Source organism: Miniopterus schreibersii (assembly GCF_964146895.1).
Source record: "Miniopterus schreibersii genome assembly, chromosome: 19".
NCBI classification, from domain to species: Eukaryota; Metazoa; Chordata; class Mammalia; order Chiroptera; family Miniopteridae; genus Miniopterus; species Miniopterus schreibersii.
In genome coordinates this window covers 24,101,508-24,127,337 of record NC_138119.1, presented here as the reverse complement: position 1 = coordinate 24,127,337, position 25,830 = coordinate 24,101,508, and the positions used below count along the sequence as shown (strand labels likewise).

At 38.7% G+C, this 25,830-nt stretch overlaps 1 protein-coding gene across 2 annotated transcripts in view; it reads right to left on the bottom strand.

Moving 5' to 3' along the window:
- Window positions 1-889: 889 nt before the first annotated feature.
- PLA2G4A (phospholipase A2 group IVA) overlaps window positions 890-25,830 on the bottom strand; it is a gene marked incomplete at its 5' end in the record, with an annotated part of 122,930 nt that continues 97,989 nt past the window's right edge. For both annotated transcript variants that reach the window (XM_081120801.1, XM_081120802.1), the window contains 4 exons: window positions 890-1,506; window positions 10,142-10,299; window positions 11,779-11,974; window positions 20,985-21,169. In XM_081120801.1, the coding sequence (XP_080976927.1) occupies window positions 1,375-1,506; window positions 10,142-10,299; window positions 11,779-11,974; window positions 20,985-21,169 (671 nt within the window). In that variant the 3' untranslated portion in view covers window positions 890-1,374. The remainder of the gene's footprint in view (window positions 1,507-10,141; window positions 10,300-11,778; window positions 11,975-20,984; window positions 21,170-25,830) is intronic.

Below are 25,830 nucleotides of genomic sequence, written 5' to 3'. Positions count from 1 at the left end.
TCTCTTCTCTGTTCCTGGGACATGCTTGGTGCTTGACCTCAGAGCATTTGCATTTGCTGTTCCTCCTGCCGGGTATGCTCTTCCCGTGGACATCCACAGGTCCTGCCCCCTCGGTCCCTTCACATCTTTACTCTGACCTCACCCTCTCATTATGGTCTTACCCAGGACCCCATTTGAAATGATACACCCCCAACACTTCCCATCTCCTCCCTTCCCATCTTTAACTCTCCTTAGCACTTAGGACTGACATTCTAGAACCGTACCTGTCTTGTTTATCACTAGAACAAGAACGTCAGGTCCTTGAGGGCAGGGACCTTGGTCAGGTCTGTCCACCGCTGCATCCCCAGATCCTGCAACAAGCCTGCGGCCTGCTGTGTGCACTCGTTTGTCATGTGCATAAACCAACCAATAAAAGAATTGAACTCTCAGGCATTCCCTCCTTTATTTTTGTTTTTAGTCTTTCCTGGCAGGTGGACATGGCAATGGAAGGTGAAAGAAAAAAGACAGATAATTCAAAGAAAGAAGAGCGAGGACAGCCTTCTTCTTGCAATACAGACCGTCCCTAAGACAAGTCTTGCATTTTTAGCCTTCACTACTCTTCTGGATTTTTCGCCAGCGCTTTCTGTAGGATACACAGTCCAGGATAATATCAGCAAAGTAAAAGGTTAAACGAGAAGTGGTTACATTTTTTCCTGTTTGCTGAATAAATATATACCGTGTGCTCAACCATTTTCTCCTTTTTAAGAAAAATTACTATGATTTAAAATGATAGGTTTCACATATGAATTTCAAAACAACTTTTGTGTTTGAAAGCCATGAATCTGAGAATCTTTCATAGCAACAGGGCACCATCTTATTAAAAATAATAACACTCAAAGTTACCTCATGCTACTTTGCAAATAGATGTATTTATTTCGTATACGTATAAATGCATATATAAATAAAAAATAGTGTTGTCTCATGGCATGAATAAATTCGGTCAGTGAATAATATTCACACACAATGCAAAGTCTTACTTATTGAGATTGACATATCAAATATTCTAAAAAGAAAACACATTTTAAAAATAGAACACATAATCTAGCTGGTGGGGAAAGTCTAAAAATACAGTCTATGTCCCTACATTTGCATCAGGAAATTCATACTGATAGAAAATGTAGCTGAGTATATTTTTACATAATCAACATCATCTGTTAACCTAACAAACTTAGAAGGGTATTATTCTCCTGCAGCTCTATGTAAATAACTGCAATTTTGAGTATCAACCAGCCTCTTATAGTTAGTACCAATGTCTGTACTGTGCTTTTAGTCCAGTTGTCATGGAATTTCAAACTGCCTCAGCATCAGAAACTGCCGCCCTTTCCGGTTCACAAGCTATGCTGGGGGTTTGCTTAGAAACTCCTTGTTGAAGAATCTTCTTGCCTCAACGTTACTGAGGGAAACAGAGCAACGAGATGGATTCTGTCTTCTATATTCGATGCTTTCAAAGATGGCGTTCTTTATCACCTGCAAATAGAGGCAAAAAGGGTACCATCAGTGCTGTTCTGAAGTCATTTAAACATTTGTTTGGTTGAAACAAAAACCTAATTAATCTTTTTATTATAAGATTCTTTTTGAAACGGAGAAAGAAATCTGAGTCATGCATGTGCATATTTAAATTCAACATCTCACCGTTGCACTCTTATTAAGCTCATATTCAAATACTCTTCCCTCCCCTGTTGGGGAGGGGGGCCGGAAAAACTGTTCTGGGAGTGTTCTAGATTTTGTGCTGATAAAATCGGGAATAAAATACTTGTAACGTGCTAAATTTGTCTTCTTTCTGTCTTTCGTGGGGAAGGTGGTTAAGAGGGAAGAAATGGCAATTACTAAATCTAGAATTTATGTTCTTTACAGTTAGTGGACAAATGGAAATGAAGAACCACAAGGAAGTAAAAGACTTTCCCTGAGTCAGGTGGAGGAGAGAAGGCATTGCTGACGAACTGCCCCACTTCCCCAGGTAAACAGATACATTTATAAAACATGGGTGTCTCTATCTCGAAAACATCATGCTTTGAGATTTTATTCGGTGATGGCTATTTATTTTCATTTAGGATGGTCTTTATATATACTCAAATGAATGATGACTGCAACCTGTAAGAATTGCTATTATGATTATCATATACGTCTCTGGTATGAAGTTAACCTAGTTAGAAACTTTTGGAAAATTTGGGATTTGGTTGAAGTTATTGCATAGCAATAGGAATGGGCTTTGGAAGAGAGGCATAGATAGTAATCTGGGCTCTGCCGCTATTTTAGAACCCTGTCACCATCAGGAAGGCTCTGCTGCCCAGGATGGGATTACAGGAACTCATCTTAATGACCACTGAGAGAGATGTTTCAGGACACAGAGGCAAGTCACAGGAATATCCTACAATCTCCTTTAACATCTACCCCAGGGATCTCTAAGCAACATTAAGGTAATGTCCACATGCTTTTAAGCCCTCTCTACCTTGGAGAAAAGCACTTGGCAAGTCTGAGCAGTTTAGGACTCAATGACCTCCTCCCACCCAGAACTGGGGGGCATGTGTGGCCTTTGGAGGTGTGTGCACAGAGGGGCTTTCCCATTCCCACATCCAATCTCTCTGGGCAAGCCGGGTTCAATGCCTGGAGAAGAGAAACGTGTGGCCTGGGTGGTGTTAACATGCAAGTAATATTCTGTGAAGTCATGTCAGGCCCCTCTGTCCTCTAACAGCAACTTTAAACAACCGAGCACTTGTATTGTGGAAAAAGGGGTTTATCACAGGAGTGTGGCACCTTGGTTTGCTTTAGGATTTTTAAATTTATATATGTAGGGGTGGGCAAAAGTAAGTTTATAGCTATGAGTCCGTGAGTTTATTCTGGTATTATTATTTATAGATTATTGCATTATTTTCTGTTGGTGAACATCTCGGTCTCGGAATGCCGTAAACCCGGAATTAAATGCTTCGGTTTTCTAACATGCCTCGGAAGTCGAACATGCCCCACTGCTTCCGCTGAGGGAGATCCTGAGGCCCAACTGTTGGCTGTGGATCCCTCGCTTTTTGAACATTTTACAACTTGAACGAGCTTCTGGGATGGATCACGTTCAAAAACTGAGTTACCACTGTAATTCTTTTGCAACAGAAGAGGCTCCAGGCCTATGAAGGAGACCCAGACCACAGGCCTCAAGAACAACACTTTTTGGCTCTGTGAGATTAGGGGGAATTCACTGAAATTCCTGAGCCTGTTTCCTCTTCTTTAAAATGGAAACAATACTAATCTTGGGCTCTGTAGGGATGGAGGATCATTTATAAAAAGTACTTTGCACAATGCCTGGCACATAGGAAACATATCATGACTAGCATCTATTTATTGTTATTTTCAAATGGACCATAGGTGAGGAAATTTAGGAGCTTTAGATTAGAGGTGAAGCTATAAAGTTTACTAGAAACAAAAACACTATGTATAGCCAACAGTGGGCTTACTGTTTGGTAAAAGTCAGCAAATCAATTCTGCAATCAAATGTGTCTTACTACATCTTCTTTTAACAACTACTTTTTGAAAAAAATGATTTGAGAGAGGAAGGGAGAAAGATATGGAGAGAGAGAAACATCCATTTGTTGTTGTTCCATTTATTTATGCATTCATTGGTTGATTCTTGTATGTGCTCTGACTGGGGATCCCGGGGATTGAACCCCAAAACCCTGGTGTATCAGGATGACATTCTCACTAACTGAGCTACCCGGCCAGGGCCTTACTACATCTTCTTTGAATAACCTCCCCACCTGCACTTCTGGTCAAGATGGCAGAGTAGGTAAACACTGTGCTCGCTTCCTCCCAGGACCGTACCAGAATTACAACTGAATTATACAACAATCCACCTGGACGACCATCTGAAGACTAACTGAATGGAACTCCTAGAACTAAGGATGTAAAGAAGAAGCCATGTAGAGCTGGAAAATCATATTGAATGGCAACTGCAATTGAAAAATAATAAAATATAAAATAAAATAAAATAAAATATAAAATAAAATAAAAAATAAAATAAAATAAAATAATAAAATAAAATATTCTCCCCTCCTTCTGGGAATCATATTATCAGGAAGTTTTCAGTTGGTTTCTCCTTCACCATAGCAGCACAAGACACACCAACTCTCATTACAGACAAGTACCAAGTAAGATAAAAATCATCTGTTCCATTTCCAAACACCCAAAAAGCTTTAACCTATCTATAAAAGACCACAGGGGGAAATTATACTGATAAAGACTGATGATTCCTTTATAATGAAGTCATGGGCACAAAAATTCAGCAGCATCCATATCAATGATTAGTGTTTCTACCACAACAGGGACCTTGGCAGGTGTTTTTAGGGAACAGGCCATTCTTACAAAGGAAAATGAGTATTCACAAAGCTCTGAAAAACCCAAATCACACGCAATGAGAATGTGTAAGTTGAACCACTAGGTGGCACATTAACACTATGAAACCATTGACCTTTTTTTTTTTTTTCAAATTGCTGCAAAAAACATCGACTTGCTGTGATTTATAATTCTGTGATATAAACAGAAGAAGCTAAACCCAGTATGACATCAGCTGCTAAATTCAAACTTTCCAGCATGACGTATGGTACAACCTGACGTCTCCAAAAAAGCAACTCATATTTGAATCTTCCTGTGTGGTGTTTTTTTTAAAATTAGAAGTAATCTTAAGTAATATTTGTTATCTAATTTCCTCTTTCATTCACCCCTGAAATTCACTGAGATCCCAAATCCTCCCTGTCAGTTATCTCAGCATTAACCCTTATATCCCCACTATCCATCCCTATATATGACTCATGTCATCTTTCACTGGTGCCATTCAATAGCCTCCTAATTGTTGATCCAGAACATTTAAATCTCTGGCAAAAAGGGCAGAGAATAGGAACAGAAAACATAAAATGTGATCTTCTCCCTAAAAGGAACAAATTTAGAAATGCAAGTCTGGAAGCAATCCACAAGCAAATATTGAATTCCCACAATAGAAAATTAAAAATGAGCCCAAAGATGAAGTTACAGTATATATTTGGAGAGAGAAATAAAACTTACAAATATAGAAAAATACAAGAAGCTGTACTGACCTAAATTACTGTGAATTTTCTGGTTAATCTCTGCCTTCCCAATTAATACCTAAGTGTCATGGAAGCAGGGACCATAAACTTGTCATTTTTGACCCCAGCACTTAGAACATGGAGAGGGAACAATAAATATTTGTAAAATTAATGAATGCACAGAAGGTTATCATTACAGATTGGATTAAACAGGATAAAGTTCAGCTCATGGGGACAAGGAGACTTGGGCTGGGTTGAAGGACAGGTAGTGTTTTTATACGTGGATTGGAAAGGCTGGGAATTCTCTGGAAATGGACCTGGTTGGTTGGAAAGGAGGCGGTGTTTGGGGGAATACAGGGAAACATGCCTGCTTCAGAGAGAGATGGTTTAAACGTAAGGAAAGAGTGGAAAAAGCCTGTGGTCCCATCTCGGCTCCTCACAAAATTCTGTGACTTCCAGTAACCTAATAACAGCTTAAGTAATCCACGTCTGTTTCCTCATATATAAATAAAATTCCCTACCTCATAGGGTTGAGCATTCAGTGTTTGAGGGAGATATATTTAGTTTATATGAAGCACTGCAAACTTCCTTGTGGTGGTGGTGGTGGTGTTTTGTTTTGGGCACTGTTGTATCCCTCGTTTCTAAAACAGTGCCTGTCACAGTAGATACTCAATACGTGTGCTGAATTAATGAAGAAGTACGTTGGAAAGATATTACAGGGAGCATTAACGGTAGATGAATTTGGGTCTAATATATTGGGCCATGATACTTAAAAGGCTTCTAAATTATTGTTGAAAGGAAAAAAACTTTAACTTCTACCTAGACACTCATCATCATGATGAAGTATCAGTATATTAAGAATTAAGTACCAGCACTTCTGGATATGTGCTTTTCCTCATTTTAATTAGCAACTAATGTTTAACACATTATAGAATTGTTTGAGAATAAATTTTAAAAGCTCTTTATCATGTACCACTGACATATGCTGAATAAACTGACCCACAGCAGGGTCACAGAATATGCCTCCAGAATTGATAACCTGGATGAGTGAGACTGGATCACGGTACATTTTCTGGTGACCGCTGAATCAGCAAGGTCCTAGGAGAGAGATCTCGGGAGGCGTATTCCCTCCAGATCAGAGCAGTGGTGTGTGCGTGGAGCATGTGGCCGCACTGTGTGCAGGTCCTCCACGGTCAGGAACTCTGTCTCCAGGCCTTGCATCCTGACCCTTGCTATCCCTCCTCCTATCACGTGAAATCTTTCAACAGTTTCAGTCGGTACCCCAATGACATTGAAAAAATCATTCATAAAAACCTTACTGCGTATTTTAGGCACCGGGCACTGTGATCAGTATCTCTGGAGGATACAAGGCGAATAAGGCAAGTCATTGTTTTTTGCGGGTTCCAATTTATCATGAAAAGCAGGAGATAATATGAACACTGGAATTACCACTATCACACTAGCCGCTTCCGCTTATTGAGCGTCTCTTATAGATGCCAGGCCCTTAAATTACACTGTTGTGCTTAATCTTCACTCCGATCTGTGAGGATGCAGTTTTGTTTCCCTGACAAAGCAGGAAGGTGAGACCTGGAGAGGTTGACCTACAGGCCCAAGATCACGCAGCCAAGCGGCAGCAAGCAAGGATTTGAACACCCAGCCTGGTCCTGCTCCAAAGCCTCTGCATTTCCCACACACCACACATCTCCCAGGATAAGTCACTATATGTTAGGTTCCTGAAAAAAAGAAAGCCACGAAATACCGCCCATGTGAAAGCACTCCGGCGATGTTCAGTGCAAAGGAATTTGGGAAGGTTGAGTAAGCGCAGAAACCTGACGCCAAGGACAAACCCAGGCTGCTGTCACGGAGGGAGCACAAGCAGAGCAGAGGTTTTCCAAAGATGAGCTCAATTCAGCCTCATCAAAGCGGGCAGCCAGGATCTCCAGGGAAATAAAGCAACAGAAGCACAGAGCTGTCAGAGACGGGGGAGCCTCCACAGAGGGAAAATTGATGTCCCGATGTGAACTGAAGGTGCAAGTTTGCCTTGGCCACAAACTTGAAAAGAGTCTTGATGTGGACTTGGCAGTCAAGAGTCTCTGCATTAGAAGAGTTTATATGCAGCGCCCACAGTTTCAAGCAGCCCTGACAGTCGGTCCACAGCAAGTAAATGTGTCACTGTGTATGAATTAGTAACCTGTTCTATTCAAGTGGTGTGGGTGTGAGTGATTTAGCTAATGATCGAGCCCAATGGACCCTCCAGCATCCTACCTCAGCAGTTTTGGTGTTTTTTAAATCATCATTTATCAAGAAGCTCTGGTTCTGATAAAAATATGTTTTCTCTGTAAAATGTGGTAGACAACGAAGAGTCATCAAGGGAGAGATAAAATGTCAGCGAAAACTGGAAATCTTACCTGGGTGTGAGGTGCACACGTGCGTGCAAGCACATACACACACACACATACACCCAACCAAGAATCGCTTGAACCCGAGTCTGAATGGTCATATAATTTAAGAGGAAGCTTATATTCATCAATTCAAAAAAATATTTACTGCCCAGGCTGCTATTACCTGTGCAGACCTGTCTATATTCTTAATTCTGGGCACTGGCAAAGGTCTTGAGGGGTATCCATCACGGTATGGAACACAGACGCACGCAGGTGAGGTGCCCACTTATTGAGCAGCTTCTGTTCGCAGGGCGCTGTTCATACCTCACCTGATTAAAGATTCACTGCTGCCCTTAGGATAGATGCTGCTGCACCGTTTTAGAGATGAGGCAACTGTGGCCCAAGAAGTTTAAGTACCTTATTCGAAGTCACCCAAGTAGCCCATCTGCGATCTAAACATGGTATAAAGCCCATGACCTTGCTTCTACATGCTGTTCGGGGAAAGCTCTTGGAAGCAATCGAAAGCTACCTAATTAAATTGTTTGTGAAGAATCCACATTTGGTGAGACATAAATCGGGATGGTTACTTGGGAACTCAGCCTATTTTTGTTCAGGCTTTAACTTTTTCATCTGTGCCAAGCAAACTGCTTTGAAGAATGTTTGTAAAATATATCATAGAACTGTATCATTTTTTATAGCAAATAGTTGAGCAGGTTCTACATAAATCAGAGCTGAAAACAATGAGAGAAATGTAGGTGTTAAGTTACACATATATTCATATACGTACACACACACGTATGTATATTATATACATATAGATGTATATTCAGGGGTGGGCAAAAGTAGGTTTACAGTTGTGAATGCACATAACAGTTTATTCTAGTATTACTATTCATTTATTAACTATATATTATTTGTCTTCTTTAAACCTACTTTTGCCCACCCTCTTGTATATGTGTGTGTATATCTTTTATTTCCTCAAGTCCAATAAGGTATTTATATATTCCTACAATCTATTTTTTTTCCATTTGAGGATAACTTATTAAGTATAATACATTTCATCCCAAAGAATATTTAGTTTTGGGTTTAATTGGCTTCATACTGGGAAAACAGTTTTACTCTGATATGACCCCTTAGTCTCTTTTAACAGCAGAGGTTTTATAAAACAACTCTATTTTGAAAATAACTTCTTTATAAATCATAGATTAAGGTACTGATTTTCTCTTAATATTCTTTAAATTTTCACCATCACAACAGAAACAATATAGTATATGGATTTCAAACGTCCACTGCTTGTGAGATTAAAAGTAAAAGGAATAAATATATTTAGAAAATGACATATGCTAAGCATGCTCTACATGAATTATCACATATTACTCATAACTGAAGGCTAACAAGAAAGCATTTCAAGAGTTGAAGGAACTGGGGAAAATTTCCTACATTTACAAAAGTTAAAGATACTGATTAATAAACATATTATAGTGTAAATGTACACAATTGACCGTTTCTCGGGCCAACCTAAACAAATAAGCAAACTAGACGTGCCCAAGTTCCATTAGCTCACAAAACCCAATTAACTCTCAATCACCAAGAACAGTCATCCACACACAGTGTGCTCTTTCGAGCCATTCACACAGTCTCCAAAAATACTGGCAAGTTACACAGGATGCCTTTCCCTCCCCATTTAAGTTCTTTCTTTTTTCCCTCTCTTTTTCTTATTTTCTAATGTGCAAAATCCAATTGTGCTAATTGAACTTGGGCTTTCAAAACTGATTATAACTTGTCAGACACTGATTTGGAACTAGAAGCCAACACGATTCCAGTTACACAACAGTGTTCTTAACTGGTGAGTTAGAGACTAAAGAATTTCACGTAGGCACAGCATGTTAGCAGCAGATGTACCAATGATCGGAATGATACTGAAGAGAATAACTTGTTTCTAAAGTTTCCAAAGCAAAGCATACTTGCTATCTCAAGGGCTAAAAATGGGGAAGCTGCTACTTTTGGCAACAGTCCCAAGATCCAGAAAAATAAAGACATTTAAAAGCATGAGTGTATTCATGAACTGCACTTCCAGTGACATTCACCTGCCTACTTTTATATTTCTTTTTTATCACTTTTCTTCCTACTTCTAATTTATTTTATCATATGACAAATACATTAGATATTTGGGAAAGAAGCTGAGTATTAACCAATCCATCAATAAAATAAAAGTATAAAATGTAAGTTCTGCCAGTTTGGAGGCATTTGTTTTCTTATTTGTGAATTTTATAGGGTTCTTACGGAGATTAAGAAAATAATTCATAAAAAATAAAATGGTACAATTGGGTGGTGTCATTCATAAACTTTGTTTTTGTTTTTAATTAATTAAAAAGAAGTACTGTGGTCCTGGCTGGTGTGGCTCAGCTGGTTGAGTGTCATCCCATGCACTGAGAAGTCACCGGTTCAATTCCCAGTCAGGGCACATGCCAGGGTTGCGGGTTCGATCCCCAGTAGGGGGCAACCGATCTGTTTCTCTCATGGATGTTTCTCTCTCTCTCTCCCTCCCTCTCCTTTCCTTTCTCTCTAAACTAAAATCAATGAAAACATTTAAAAATAAAAATAAATTAAAAGGGGTACTGCTGATCATGTAATATGAGATATTTGACACTGTCAGTGATTGTAGGAGATACTTACATCGATGTTGTTCAGGGTATTGAAGTACATCAGATCATGCAGCCTCTTGAATGCTTGATTTGGATATTGAAAGTTGAAGGTTGAAAATGGTGATTCAGGGTCATCAAAAATATCAAAGTCAGCTATTTCTTTCTCTTCCTTAGTTTCTCTTGGGACACCTAAATTATCAGAAGAGTCTCAAATGGGTTATTTTGAACACTACAAAATATCTCTAAAACCCAGGGAACATACAAGCGGCCATAAGCATAACACGGGAGCTCCCAGTGGGGTCGTGTACTCTGTAGTGGACACTGCTGTGCCCCACCCATATCCCTGGGGAAGATTCCTGGGTCTCGACTGGGCCACTTCCAGCGGCCAGTGTCTGCACCCGTGAGCCGGAGGGCTTTCTACCATCCCCGCACCTGAGGAGGCTGCTTCGCTCATTAGCAGCAGGCTGGAGACACAGATAAATGGCACTCCTCCTCGGGCAGCAGTCAAGCACAGACTCTAGAGACTTAGGATATAGATACTGCAGTTCCCTGGCCTCTTCGTGTGAGGGAAGGATGATTCTGGAGCACAGGGTCTATTCCATTTCCTAGCGCTTCCCGGCAGGATCAAGTCTCTTTCCCGGTAGCTGGCTCACTAATGCATCTTCCGTTGCCTACCTTCCTTCCCTCCCTTTATCGCTTCCTTACTAAAGTTCCCTAGTTCACCCAAATAAACTCTTTGCACTTGAATACTTTGCTCAGAATCTGCTTTGGGGGGAACCCAAACCAAGCAGTATCTAATTGTCTTCACGCCCCAGAAATCCTCTATGCAGCCTTGAGAATTAACAGTGATAGAAAATTCCCTAGGTTTCAAGTACTCCGCTCGCTGTTCAAGAACTAAGTGTGACCCATAAAAACTCCCAGCCCTATTGATTCTTTTTCCGTCTTCCTCTGCCATCTAGAAAAAGATCACTTTCTTCTCCATAGTCCCCTGTTAAATTTTCCATGACTATTTTTCTTTTTTTTGTGTGTCTTTCCTTTTACAACTACATTTTCTGGTCCTAAAATGGGATCACTTTTAGGCCTTCAGCATCCTGCCCATCAACCTGTAGATCTCCTTCTGTTAATATTTTCCAGGATCCTGAAGAGTTTACAGGCTCCTCTGGATGCGGTACAACAGGGTGACTTTCTCTGAACTTCATTCTTTTTCTATGAAATACAACACAGCAACATGAAATTACCAGCTATGTTGTACCGCTTGGTTACATCCATACTGTGGTTCAGCTAAAATCCCCAGAACGTTTATGTGATTCGTTCTGAAACAAGGGATCCTTTACATAGTGATATTCAAAATATTTAACAACTCTTATGATAAAGACCTCAAACAACCGGAACAAACATAATCAGGGGTTTTGGAGTCAAGCTCCAGAGATTGTTACGGAGCTGGTTGTTAACCCTGCAGTTTCTGGATTGTGAAGACCCCAGGGGACCTTGGAGTGAGAAAGATGGGAGCACCTGAGGGTCTCAGGATAGCAGCTATTCATCCAGGTAGGGGGAGCATTCAAAATTTTAAGAGCTGGTACAGCAAGTGCCAGTGTGAACCAGCTCAAGGTCAGTCTTACTCCTTTAGCAGGTTTCTCCTTTACAGGACACAGCCCATTCCCCACGTACCCGGGGCCTTGTACTTTCTGAAGTTGATGTTGGCCAGAACAAAGTGGATGACAGTGGGGCAATCCTTCTCCATGTCTGAGTTCTTGGGTTTAAAGACGTAGCACTCCTTCAGTCCTTCTCGATCAAACACGTTAGGGTCAATCTTGGGAAAGGGGAGCTTGTTCATTTTCGCCCACTTTTCCGCAAGGAGAAGTTCCTATGGAAGAGAGGGGAAGATTCATTTAGGAATTCTCAGCCTGGCCAACATTCAATATTCATTAGGCGTTTACTATGGGCTAGTAGAGTACTTCTTGGTAAGACGAACAACGACCTTGTTCTCAAGAAACTCATCAATCTCAAAAAAAGTAAACGTACTCTGTGAACAAACTCAATATTGTTATGTTAATTCTTGGTTCAAGGCGAGCTCCATAAGAAGCATTGGAAAATTTATTAATGAACTGAACTGAATGAAGTTATATAGATGTAATTGCTACAAGAAAAAAAAAATATTATGGGTTCTGGGCATTTATAAGCCATGTGAATATTTTTTAACCCTTAGGAAGTAAAAATAGAAATAAGCTCTGTTCTAAGTTCTCTGAATTTTTACCTATATCATCTACACACAACTAATAATAATTAACAAATTTTATGTATGCAAGAATATTTTACCTATATCATCTCTATACAACTAGTGATAGTTTATCAATTTTATGTATACAAAAATATCTGAGTTACTCTGAATCAGCTTATTTATTTTCTTGTTTGTTTTTTTGCTTTTGTTTATGAAAAGAAGTTGAGCTTCTGGTCTCAGCATGTTATTATTACATGTGCAGTGGCTAAGAGTGGGCCATACAGAGAGGTACCAAGAGCGGGGAAGATTGTGCAATTGTTTTCACATCAGGCTCCCTTCTGGGAAGAGGGTTGGACCCTCCCCACCAGAATGAGAGGACACTTGGGACGGAGCCACAGCAGCTGATCTGCAGCTGCAGACACGTAACGTGACCAAGAGATACGTATTCATCGTTGGCCACTGAGATTTTAAGTCTCTTTCTGCATGGAGGCTGACTAAGGCAGTGAGTAAGCACACACACACAATATTACACTTGAACTGGAGAATACAATCAGTATGAACAGGTGCTGTGAACAGAGCTTATTTCTATTTAGATGCAGCTTAAGGAGGGTGTGGGGAAAATAAGAAGCGGACCACGGGGCCAGGCTGCCTGAGTTAAAGTGTGAGCTATGGGACCTTGGGCACATTTCTCAGTATTTCCACACTCAGTATCCTTGGTACATGTCTCATAAGGTTGCTATTAGAATGATTTGGAGGCTGAGGTATGCAGCGATACTCCCCTAATGGTATGATGGGGATCGTAAGTAACAACAACCAACCAACCAACCAACCAAACAGGGCCCAGGCTGTTCACCCTCCCTGAGATCGTGGGCTCCCAAGCCCACTGCATCTCTGTCTCACCTGTCCCTGGTTTCTAAGCATCTCATTTTATATCACTGTAAAACAAAGTCAATGCTATTATCTTCCTCGGGACTGCTGGGAGGCTTAAACCAGATAATGTATTTTCAAAACCTCAGTAATTTCTATTGAAGACAAGATGTACTTTAAAATAGCACCCTAAGTTTAGAGAAAAATATCCTTTTCACTGGACTTTCACTGTTCTTGATGCTTCTGGAATGTCATGAATTTTAAGTGGATCAACTCTCTCTCTCTCAAAGCCATTTACAAAGAAATAAAAATACGGGAGAGTGAGAGATTTAATGTGTATTAAAGTATTTGTTTCATAAACTATGAAGCTAAATACACGGTGGGCAAAAGTAGGTGTACAGTTGTTCATATGGAAAATAATACAATGATTAAATAACAACACAAGAATAAACTCCGTGTTTTGCGTCCTCACAACTGCACACCTCCTTTTGCCCACCCCGTTTGACTATATTTCCCTGGAAATGCCATGTATATTAACACTTTCTTGTTTTGAACTTGAGAAAACTTTTATCACTGACTCCTTCTTCCCCCCGTTCAGCTGAATCACACCGCTTGTTGTTTCCTGCCTAGCACTGTTCACAATTATTCATGTGAGACTATTCAACAGCGAAATAAAACCAAAAGTTCACAGAGCGACTCGATTGCGTGAGAATACAGAGGAAAGAGAGCTTTCCAGTGTTTACAAACATGACTCAGGATGACCAAGGATGTGTGGATGCATGGAGAAAGCACAGGGAACTGAATCAGGTAAAAGATCACGCTATTTTTAGAAGCAGTTTTATGCTGGAATTCGGAAGCGATGGAAACTTTCCCTTTCCTTATATGATCCTGATGTGGAAGAGATTAAAACCAGTGACTGGAAAGACGGCGATTGCAGGATGGAAAAACCGTCTCCTCTCTGCTGTCTCATTTCTCTGCTTGTAAAGACAGAAACAATGACACAGGCTATGAGTGGAGCAGAGGAATTTGAAAAGAGTATTTGAAAAGAATGCAGTGAGCAAAGAAACTGTGGCTCCACAATTTAGAGCAATGTGCCAGAACGGTGTCCTAGCATAACTATCCATCCTGGCTGTTGACACCTCAGATACTTCAGATTTCCATAGACTAATTTATGTTAAATTTACACAGTACTGACTAAGAGGATTTTCTGTAGAGATAACAATTTGATAGAACCTTTCCTAGTAAAACTTTGTAAAATGTTTCTGCTCACTTTTGAGTGCTAAAACAACTTGAAAGACAGAGACTGAAATTGGAATTATGCAGCCAAAGTCAGGGAAAGCCTGGGGTTACCAGAAGCTGGAAAAGGCAAGGAAGCATTCTCCACTGAGCCTTTGGAGGGAGCCTGGCCTTCAGGATACCTTCATTTCAATTTCTGGCCTCCAGAACCGTGAGAGGATACACTCCTGTTGTTTTAAGCGGCCACGATGGTGGCAATTTGTTATGGTGACCCCAGGAAACTAATACAAGAGGTAAATCTGTAAATGCTGCAATTGATAGCATGCCGTTCCCTTTGGCAGCCACGGTGAGCTGGTGCCCACAAAGCTAAGTGTGGTTTGGCCGTGATGGTGTGAATCAACCTAAAAATTGTAAGTAAATCATATACGGAGGTGCTCAGACAAGGGTCCAGCCCTACTGTCAACAAATAAATCAGGTGGATGTGGAAAAGCACAGATTGTGTTTCCATTATTTGTGGGGTTAGGTGGGGTTTTTCCCTTGGGTAAGCTATAGGGAGATAAAGTTAATTTAGACACATTACTTCTACTGTTTGTGAAGCTGGCTCGTGTCAAATCTTTCTTCCTTCTCCCTTCATGCTCTCATCTCACGGCCTCCCTTCTCTTTTCTCCCTTTTCTTTTTAAGAGAACAAACCCATTGTTCTGGCTTCTGGTCATTAAGCATTTAAAAGGGCACTGAAAAAGTGAGCTAGATTTATGTCTGATACACAGCAACCTAATATAAAACAACCTAGGGCCCAATAACTCTAACCTGTTACTCTCCATAAAATTTAGTAAGTGAAAGGGAAAAAAAATCTCTACTTGCAAACTCTGAATTCTCCTGTATTTCTTACTCGTTTCTCAAAAGATCCATTTTTTTTCCTTCTAATTTCACAGTCTGATTATTTTGTAGACATGAAACGAAGACACTGGCTTATAACCATGACCAACATTAAAGACAAATCCTATTAGGATTCTTGAATGGACCCTAACGGTGAACTAAATTCGCATGGCATATATCTAACGTATTAGATGGTTGACAAAAAGAAATGACAAAATGAAACACAGAGCTGCTTTTTAAAAATAAAATAATAAGAATATTATTTAGATTCATGAGGCTCTTTATATCTGAACTATTTTTTAGGGTGTGTGTCTACTAATCTAAAAAAAAACTCCGGTATCACTGACATTGACGTCATAAACTTTCAAGGCCAGTTACAACGCAGATATACTAAATAAAGTGGTTGCCTTTATCAAAACCATGATATCCATCATCCTCTATTTCCCAGACAAGAGCTGAAAATTAACTATACTTATGAAATGCTTATATCAATAACTGTAAAATAAAGTTAATGGTTTTAATATTTTTCCCAGCATTTATGGTCTGCTTTTTCATTACAAATTACATTCATATTTCAGTCTCAAAAACAGAAAATTATTCACTATTTAATCATCTTAATAAAATCATACTGCATCTATCCAGTTAATACATTGAAATTTCTCTCCTCCTATCAAAAGACTATATGTAGGTTTCTTATCAATTTCTAAACCTTATTATATTGTATCTAAAATAAGTAACCTACTTTAACATTAATAGTGTAATATTTTTATCAATTTAAACATTATATTTGGGTAATCTTTTAGATCTGTGTAAAAATGGGTATTTTTATAATTATAATCATAGTAACACTCATAAGTTTTAAAAATCACTTCCAACAGTCCAAGTTCATTTTTGGAGAAAAAATGTATTATACGTAATGCATTGCAATTTTTTTTTAACTTAGTCTCTGAAAATACAATTCACTATTTCCAGAGTAATAGGTTTCATGCTATACTAAATCAGTAATAAAAGGAGATAAATATATATAGGGAAAGAGGTGGGATAGAAGGAACTGGAAAAATAATCCTAATGTACATCTATGAGAACGCACAGCTAAAAGTGTCTTTTGTAGACTCTCTAAGATAGTAAACATAATAAAGGTACATTACTAAAATACAGTGTGGTACTGAGATAAGAATTGTTGGATTGTCAGATGGACCAATGGAATACAAATGATAAACATAAAACAGACCTGGTGCTCTCTATAATAATATATAGTAAAAAAATCATTACAAGTAATGCTAAAATATTTAAGGGACTGTGTTATTACACACCCCATATATTAAAAAAACTGAGTTAAAATATTTTAAAAAGAAGCTATCAATCCATATGTAACTGATCTTGATAACAAGTATGAATTTCAAAAATAAAACCAATGGAAGAAATCATTACATAATTATTTAAAATATTAAAATAATCAGAAATAAAATAACTCATTTGATCATATTCAAAAACACAAGGCAAATTTTAATATCTTTAAGATATAAAATGATACTTATTAATGAATAGAAGCAATGCTAATGATCCAATTAAAAGTAGTTTAAAAACATGAGTCTACAATAAGCATAGCAAACTAATATCACAAGCAAAGACAGAATATTGAAGCACAAGTATGTTTCTTTTGCTTCTGTCATATTGTAAATTTTTAAACTTCATTTTTAAATTTTTTTCACGCCAACAAAACCATGTAAAACAAGGGCTCACATCTAGTCTGACACAGTAAGGTAGACTGGTGCAGCTTTTTTGGAAAGCAATTCAGAACTATTTATTAAAAGTCAGAACTAATACACATCTAAGAAAATCATTGAAAGTGTGATTAAAGATTTATGCAAAGATGATCATTTGAGAAAAAAGTGACAAGATAGCAGTAATCTAAAAGTTAAAAATAAAGCATTGTTAAACAAATTCTTGCATATTCACAATAGAAATACCATGCTGTTTTTTTAATGTTTAAAAAATGTTTACAGGCATAGGGGGAAAAAAATCATGATATAATTTTAAGTAGAAAGAAGCCATATGCAAAACTATATGACCCTGGTACTGACAAACACATGGACACACATGCACACACAAGAGGGACTAAAAGAAAACACCAAAATATGAGCAGCTGTTGTTTACAAATAGCAGAAGCACTTGATGTATATTCCAAATTTCCAAATTTTTTACAATGAGTACATATTCTTCTTAATTAGAAATAATGAATCAAAGTACATTACAAACTAATGAACTACAATGGGTCTTTTTAGAGGTACAAAGTGATATTCTAAAACTTTCTTCCAATATTCCCAACACCATTTACTGAATAGATTATCTTTATCTTACTGTATGTTCTTGCCTTCTTTGTCAAATATTAATTGACCACAAAGACATGGGTTTATTTCTGGGCCCTCTATTCTGTTGCATAGATTTATCTGTTTTTATGCCAGTACAATGCTGTTTTGATTACCGTGGCCTTGTAGTATAGTTTGATATCAAGTAGCATGATTCCTCCAACTTTCTTCTTTCTCAAGACTGCTATGGCTATTTGGGATCTTTTGTGATTCCATATAAATTTTTGGAATATTTGTTCCAGTTGGTATCTTCATAGGAATTGCACTGGGTCTATAGATTGCTTTGGATAGCATCGACATTTTAATGATCTTTATTCTTCCTATTCATGAACATGGCATATGCCTCCTGGAGAGTATTATGCTAAGTGAAATAAGCCAGTCAGAGAAAGATAAATACCATATGATTTCACTTATATGTGGACTCTAATGAACAAAAGAAACTAACAAACAAAATAGAAACAGACTCATAGAAACAGAGAACAGACTGATAGCTGTCAGAGAGGACAGGGAGTGGGGAATTGGGTGAAAAATGTGAAGGGACTGAGCAAAAATAAATAAACTCGATACAGACAACATTATGGTAATTACCAAAGGAAAAGGGGAGTGGAAGGAGGTAGAACAGGGTAAAGGGGGGTAAATGGTGACAGAAGATGACTTGATTGGGGTGGTGAACACACAACACAATATACAGATGATGTATTATGGAATTGTACACCTGAAACCTATATAATTTTATTAACCAATGTCACCCCAATAACTTCAATAAAGCAGTAAAATGAAATAAAGTAAAAATAAATAAAACTTTCTACCAACATCAGTTCATTGAGGTGACAGAACTGTGATTCGTATATAAAATGATGGCTTTGACCTTTTATACTCCCATAGGTGAGATGAATAACAATTATTTACCTCCAGAACTAGCTTCTAAGCTGTTGTCTCAGAATCATCCATTGAAACTCGCCTCCCCATCTTGCTCTGGGTTTTCATAGCCACCCACTCTGGTGCAGTGCCTCATCCTATGCTCGGACTGCAGTAAAGCCTTCTTAATCTTAATCTTTTGCCCTCCACTATCAGATTAATCATCCTAAAATTCCAATTTCATGAAGTCCCTTTTCTGCTGGAAACCCTTCACTGAGTCTCTCTTTTCTCTCACCCAGTCTTAAATTCTCCCCTAAAGCCCTCCTAATGGGAGCTTGTACCTATCACTTCAGTTAGATCACTCCGGGTCCTCTGATGTGCTCATTGCCATCTCTGTGCCATTTCCATCCTGTTCCATTCCCTGCTCATCTACTCTGGTACACACCAATCTATTCTTATACAAATCTCTTATAACATGCATACTTATATAAACCCAAATAACTAACAGTAAGTTCCTTCCAAATGACTGCTGTGTATAAAATTCTTTTCCCCTCAAAGCTAAAATATTATGGAAATCAAGAACCATGTTTTACCATTGACTGCTGCACATGGCACACACAGCAGAAACAAGTACATGTGCAGTGTGTACGGAGCAGCTGGGGATGGGAAAGAGCATTAGATCTCATGCTGCAGCCTGGAATCTGGTCCAGCTTAACCACTTCTTACCTAGCACCTCCCCAGGCAGGTCCTGGGCTAAGCTTTTTTCACCCATCTTCTTATTTAATTTGTGGATGAGATGAGATCACTTATCTCACCAATCCTTATCTCCTTGGTTGAATACCATTAACTGCCTCAAGAAAGACAAAATATGAAAGCATTTTTAAAACATGAGGCTTTATACGTATTAGAGAGTTATAATCATTATTAATCTTGAGAGCAGTTTAATTATAGTATAATAAAAAAGAAACCAAATGTCAGAGGACTGGGTTATCCACTGACTTCCTAATTTGAGATCATGGACCATTTCACATCATCTTTATGAGTTTCCGTTTCTAAATCTATCAAATATGAATAACTCCATCTCTCTTACAGCATTTCATTCATTCACCCAAGGCAATTAGAATCAAATAATTAAAACAAAACACACACAAATAGTGTTCTTGTCCCCACGGAGTTTACAGACAGTGGAAGCAATATATATATAAATAAACACAGACAATGCCCCATGAAAATTACTGTATTAGTAGAATTTACTAAGTCCTTCATACTGAAACTATATGTGTGGAGGTCAAGAAAGGTAACATTTGAGATGAGTCTAAAGAAAGGTTGAGGTGTTCCAGGTGGAGGGAACAGGAACAGTTGGGGTCTCACTTGGGTGAGGCCACAGGGCAGCCCAGCAGTCTTTCTCTGTTGCCTTTTCAGAACTTTCTTTTCTCATTTCTTCACAGAGGCAGACTTTCATGCTCCCCATGCCCTTGACTTCACTACCCCCATCCTCTCATTCTACAAAGATAACTCTAACTCCCAATTCCTATCAAAGTTAGATGTCATCAGATGAGTTCTTTCTTGACTTCCTTCCTCCATGCCTAATACAAACCCCCTTCCACAGCCATTATTTCCTCCCTTCCCTCTTGCCCCAAATGGACGTTTCTGTACTACTCTTCGCCTGTATTTTTACATCTCCTCACTCCTGTAACCTTCCCAGGAATGCAACTCTATCCACATATGTCATCTCTCCATTCTCCAAATACATTTTCATTAGTGACTCCTAGCCATCAGCATGCTCAAGTCTTTTCTATTGACAACCCAGCCCCCCAACACACACACACACACACACACAATTTTCCCAGATATTCCCCAGATATAGTCCATTTCCTTCTCTGGATAATCTATAGGACTGTCTCCATTTTCTTAACTTGCACTCATCCCTCAAATCACAGCATTGTGATCTGTGCCCTCACCACCCTACTGAAACTCCTCTTGGCCAGTTCACCAAGAACTTCCCTGTTAAACACCTTCAACTGGTTTCCATAACACTGCACACTTCTGTGGTTTTCATTCTTTTTTCCCGATATTGTTGAATCTTCAAGATGCTGTTTTATTGCCTCTTATCTTCTCACAGTATATATTCCCCATGCATGCTTTTAATTATGTTTTATCTGCCAACTCCCAAATCTCAGCCTAATTTCCTTCCTGAACTTCAGATACATTGCATCATTCTTGTCCTGCCCAGGACTGTGATTTTTTAATGTGGGTCGTGGGAAATCATTGAAAAGTTTCTTTAGGTGGGAGAGTGTTTGAATCACATCTGTGTTTTAAGAAACAGTACCCGTAATAATGTAAAAAAATAAGCAAGTGCGATAAGAAACTGGGGTCAAGAAAACTAAGATACCTACAAGGCATGCAAATAACGTGGTAGGTAATGGAAAGCTCCATAAATTCTTCTTACCTTGAATGGAGGGCTAGAGTCACTCGGCCTTGCAGAAAAGTCAAAGGCGATGATGAGATCGACTCCCCTCTGAGGCCTCAGGATCAAGGGGTAAGGCAGGTTAAAGGTGAGGCCACTGTCCACGACGTGAATCTTCTTACTTTTGACATCCAGTGGCTCATATATTCGCTCGAATTCATCAGGATCTTTTGAAAGGAAAAAAGAAAGAATGAGTTAAACCATGACTTAGCATTAGATAGAAAAAAAAATATTTGTTATATAAATTTGTGAGATAGGATTCCATATGACTAGGCTTTGGAGACAAACAGAGCCAGGCATGAGTCCAACTTTAGCAACTGATAAATTAATTATGGTCTTTACTCCTAGTTTCTTCACCTGTAACATCAGGGTGAAAGAATCTAGTCAATAAGGTTGCTGGGGGATTAACTAAGATAATGCATGGAAAGTACATTGCTCAGCCCCTGGTATTAACTCTGAGCTGCGCAGCACGATCCCTCTATTGGAATTATGTCCCATTCCATGGGTCTTTACTGGTTTAAACACATTTCCTCATACATTATCTTACTTAAGTCTTATAACAAGACGTGTGAAGTAGAAGAGATCTATAAATGGAAGATGAAATAAATTCATCTCTCAAGTGATACAACTGGGGAGTGGCAGAGTCTGAAAGGGCCTCATGCTGCACCTCTCGAGGTAGAGGGAGTCCAAGAAAATGATTCTTTTTTAAATTCAAGATGACATTTGAGAGAAAATCATGATGTGGACAAATTCCCAGCTCTGGCATGTAGCTAAACACCTCCAGATAAATTGACAGAAAGTACTGTTTCTCAATTGTGTTTCAAAGCATATAGTTTTGCAAAATATTAACAGAGAAGTTCTATACACAAGATACCACGATCAAGTGGGTTTGAGAAATATAAGATTCAACAGCTTAAAGTATTAGGCAATTACGCTGTGTGTTCCCTCTTCTCCTTACCATCCTCTGCGGACTCACAGCACTTTTTCAAAAATGAAGATGCTACTTAAGCCTCACATGGGCATCACTATTAATTCTATTTTGTAAGTGAACTCGGAGTAAAAAGGGAAGATGGTTGCATTCTTGCTAACCCACAGCTCCAGCAGGGTCAGAGTTGCTGGCCTTTAGTTTTATTCTACTTTTCTATCATTGTTTACTGAGACTTATGCTAAGTAACTGCTCAAGATTGTTCAGCCAATAAATGGCCCAGCCAGGATTCCCAAGTAAGCCAGGCTGCTTTTAAAGTACAATGGCACCTCGGTTTTCAAATGTGATCCATTCCAGAAACCCATTCGAGTTCTGAAACCTTTGAAAACCAAGGCATCCACAGCTAACATCAAGGCCTCAGGCCCTTGTCCTCAGCGGAAGCCACGGGGCATGTTCGACTTCCGAAGAGTGTTCGGAAACCGAAGCATTTACTCCTGGGTTTATGGCGTTCGTAACCCGAAATGCTGGTCAACAGGGACGTTCGAAAACCGAGGCACCGCTGTACTATACTTGAGGCTCCTTCAGGTTGAACGTCTCAAACTCATTAGAGTATCCCACTGCATTGTGAAAAGGGGGAAGAAGTGTTTTTCCAAACTTATTTGAACTTGAACCCGATTTATTACATAACATCTACTAAAATGTCATAGAGAGTTTAAAAATGCCACAGTTGCCCTGGCTGGTGTGGCTCAGTTGGTTGAGCATCGCCTCATGCACCAAGAGGTCACCGGCTCAATTCCCAGGCAGGGCACATGCCCAGGCCGAGGGCTTGATCCCAGCGAGGGCCCCTGTAGCAGGCAGCCAGTTGATGTTTCTCTCTCTCCCTCTCCCTTCCTCTCTCTCTGAAAATCAATAAAAATATATTTAAAAAAAAATAAGTAAATGAAAATGTCACAATGAAAGAATATCCTCCCATAATTCAAAGCACACACGGTCTTCAAATCTGTGAATGAGTTAATCAGTTTTCTGACAGGTATGGAAACATGCTGTTTTATAATTATGACCACTTCCTTAAAGCAACTCAGCTGCGAACATTTCCGAAGGTCATTTTATAAATATATCACACAGATTCAATTTAGGATGCACAAATATTTGGAAGTTTGTGTTCTGAACTCTGGCCTGAATGAACTCATGTCTCAGTTTCTTATTCCAGATGGTGTATGTCACAGTAAATAGCATAAACACAAAAGTAAACAGAAGTCACGTAACTAATGGACAGTTTCTCCAAAATTCGTTTCTACCCGTGTACAACTATTTTGAAGTAAACAAATGGGGGGGGGGTTTATCATCTTGTTATTTCTCTTGTTTTCAAAAGATTGTCTGCAAGGTGTGGAAATAGGGACAAAAATAATGCACTAATTTTTCTCATTATAGGTTGAAAGGTTATTTTAATTCTAAGATGCTCATATCTTAATCGGTACAAAAAATCATCATAGGGTAAACTAAAATGTAATATTTTCCCAACATAATATCTAGAAGAGATAAAAATCTCAAATCTCTTTTTGCAAGGGGGTACAAAAAAAAAAGATAGTATTTTAACTGTATAATACATAGGAATTTTAACATAGACTTTATGAACCAAGATGATCACAATTTATGTCAAATCTTTTAACTTTTCATCACACACACATGGTAATCCTAAAACGTGAAAGTAACCAGAGGGAGATAAACAGGGTGCATCTTTGCAAGGGCATTGTCTGAAATATCACTTTCGAATTCAGTCTAAAATGCAGTCATTTTTAGCAATATTGGTCTGTAAAGAATAAATTTGAACAAACTTGATATTGACCGAACATTGACTTTTAATTAAAATCAATGTTGTATAATTTTTTTTCAAATGGATAAATACAAAGTGAGTGAAAAAGAACTTTGATACGTAGACACTCTAAGAAATAAAATGTAAAGTCCTTTCCAAAGATCATTACTTTAAAACAATCTTAGGTTAAAACGTTTCAAAATAGCTCGACAAATTTGAAATTCAAATTTAACTGGGAATGCTATATTTTATCTAGCAACCCTATCACTTCTGAATCTACATAAAATATTGCAAAACTGCCAGGAAGTTGTTAAAAGGTGGAGTGCAGAAAGCAGTGTGTTGAGCAAACCAAAAGGAGCCACGCTGGGTGACGTGATCCAAGCAATAGCGTAAAACAGATGGAATAAAGTACACACAAAGGAAACTTCCGTTTTTACATCAGCAAGACAATGACTAATAAGCCAAGGGCCAGGAGGAAGACAGTGCAGCAGGAGGGAAAGGCTCCAGAGGAATGTCAAGAGGCCAGTCTCCACGCTGGCTCTGCTGAGTAATTTTAGGCAAAGATGAGAATTATCTTTGTAATCTTCCTCTTCTGTAAGTTTACTAAAGAATTTTTGTTCCAGCTCTAAGTATTCTATGAGGTTAAGTTTTTTTTTAAAAGCCCATCATCATCATCATTCATCCATAAAGCCCAAGTTTCTAAAGAAGACACATGTAATTGGTATCGTAATGGAAATAAATATAATTGTGTGTCAAAACAAAAAAAATAGTGTCACCGATTGTAGGCTCAAGTGTCTTTTTTGGGGGGGGGGAGGGAGTTTGGATGAATTTAAAAATAGACATTGACTTTATCACAAATAGACTTTCATTCTAGTTTATAGGAAAGAGTTTGGATTGAAAGTATATAACCAGACATAACCTCTTATCTTAGACTTTGATGCCATAAACACAAGGCAAGGGATAGTAAGTTTCTGTTCTTGTTTCAATAACAGGGGTAACTTTTCCTTCTGCAATTTTCATTAAGCTCAAGCAACACACAGGACCAACACTACCAAAACAACAACAAAATCTAAAGCCTTGTCTTAAGTTTACAAATACTGCATAGGTCTGATGCTTAAGCCAAGAGTAACAGACCGCTTTTGGAAAAATTCCACTGAAGTTTTTACAGCATCCTGTCAATGTCCTCAGGCAGAAATGACTGAGAAATGACATTTGGGCATTTAAGGGAAATATGATGGTGTGGATGGAGTAGAAAAATTTAAGATGACAGGACCATTACGAGAAAGATTATTATGTATTGATTAGTCACCAAGGTGAATTTGATTTTTAATTTGAAACAGGCATGAACAGAAGAATAAAAAGAGTTATTCTTGGGATGTGGCTAAGTGACAAACCTGAAAGTGAGTGGGTTCTTACCAGGTGGCCTTAAAAACTTTAACTATCATTTCTGAGAAAAGAGGGCGGGATACCATAGCCTGATGGACACTGCGGACTGGCGAACTTGACTCCACTCCACCCCCTACCCTGCACTGCGGAGTCAGGCCGAGGACCACGGTTACCAGACTCCCTTACAGCTCGAGCCTGGCTCTGCTGAGACCTGTCCTTTGCCAAGGAGAAACACCCACGTGAGATTTGAGGGAGGAAATGAGGCAGAGGTTATGTTTCTATTTCTACTGCCAGGCACAGTTGTGGGGGCGTTTTGTTTTAACTTTTCATTCCAAACACATGGTAATCCTAAAATTTGGAAATAGCCGGAGGGAAATAGACAGGGTCTATCTTAGTAAGGGCATTGTCTGAAAAAGCACTTTTCAGTTCAGTAAGTTCAGTCTAAAATGCCGTTATTTATTTATTTATTTTTGAAACAACATAAGCATTCTTATTAAATTTATTGGCGTGACACTGGTTAATAAAATTATATAGATTTCAAGTGTACGATTCTATGATACATCATCTGTATATTACATTGTGTTTACCACTCAAGGTCACATCATCTTCCATCATTTTTAGCAATGTTGGTCTGTAAACAGTAAATCTGAATAAACTCCACACCGACCAAACTGGGGTGATTCTGAAGACTTTTTGAAACGATT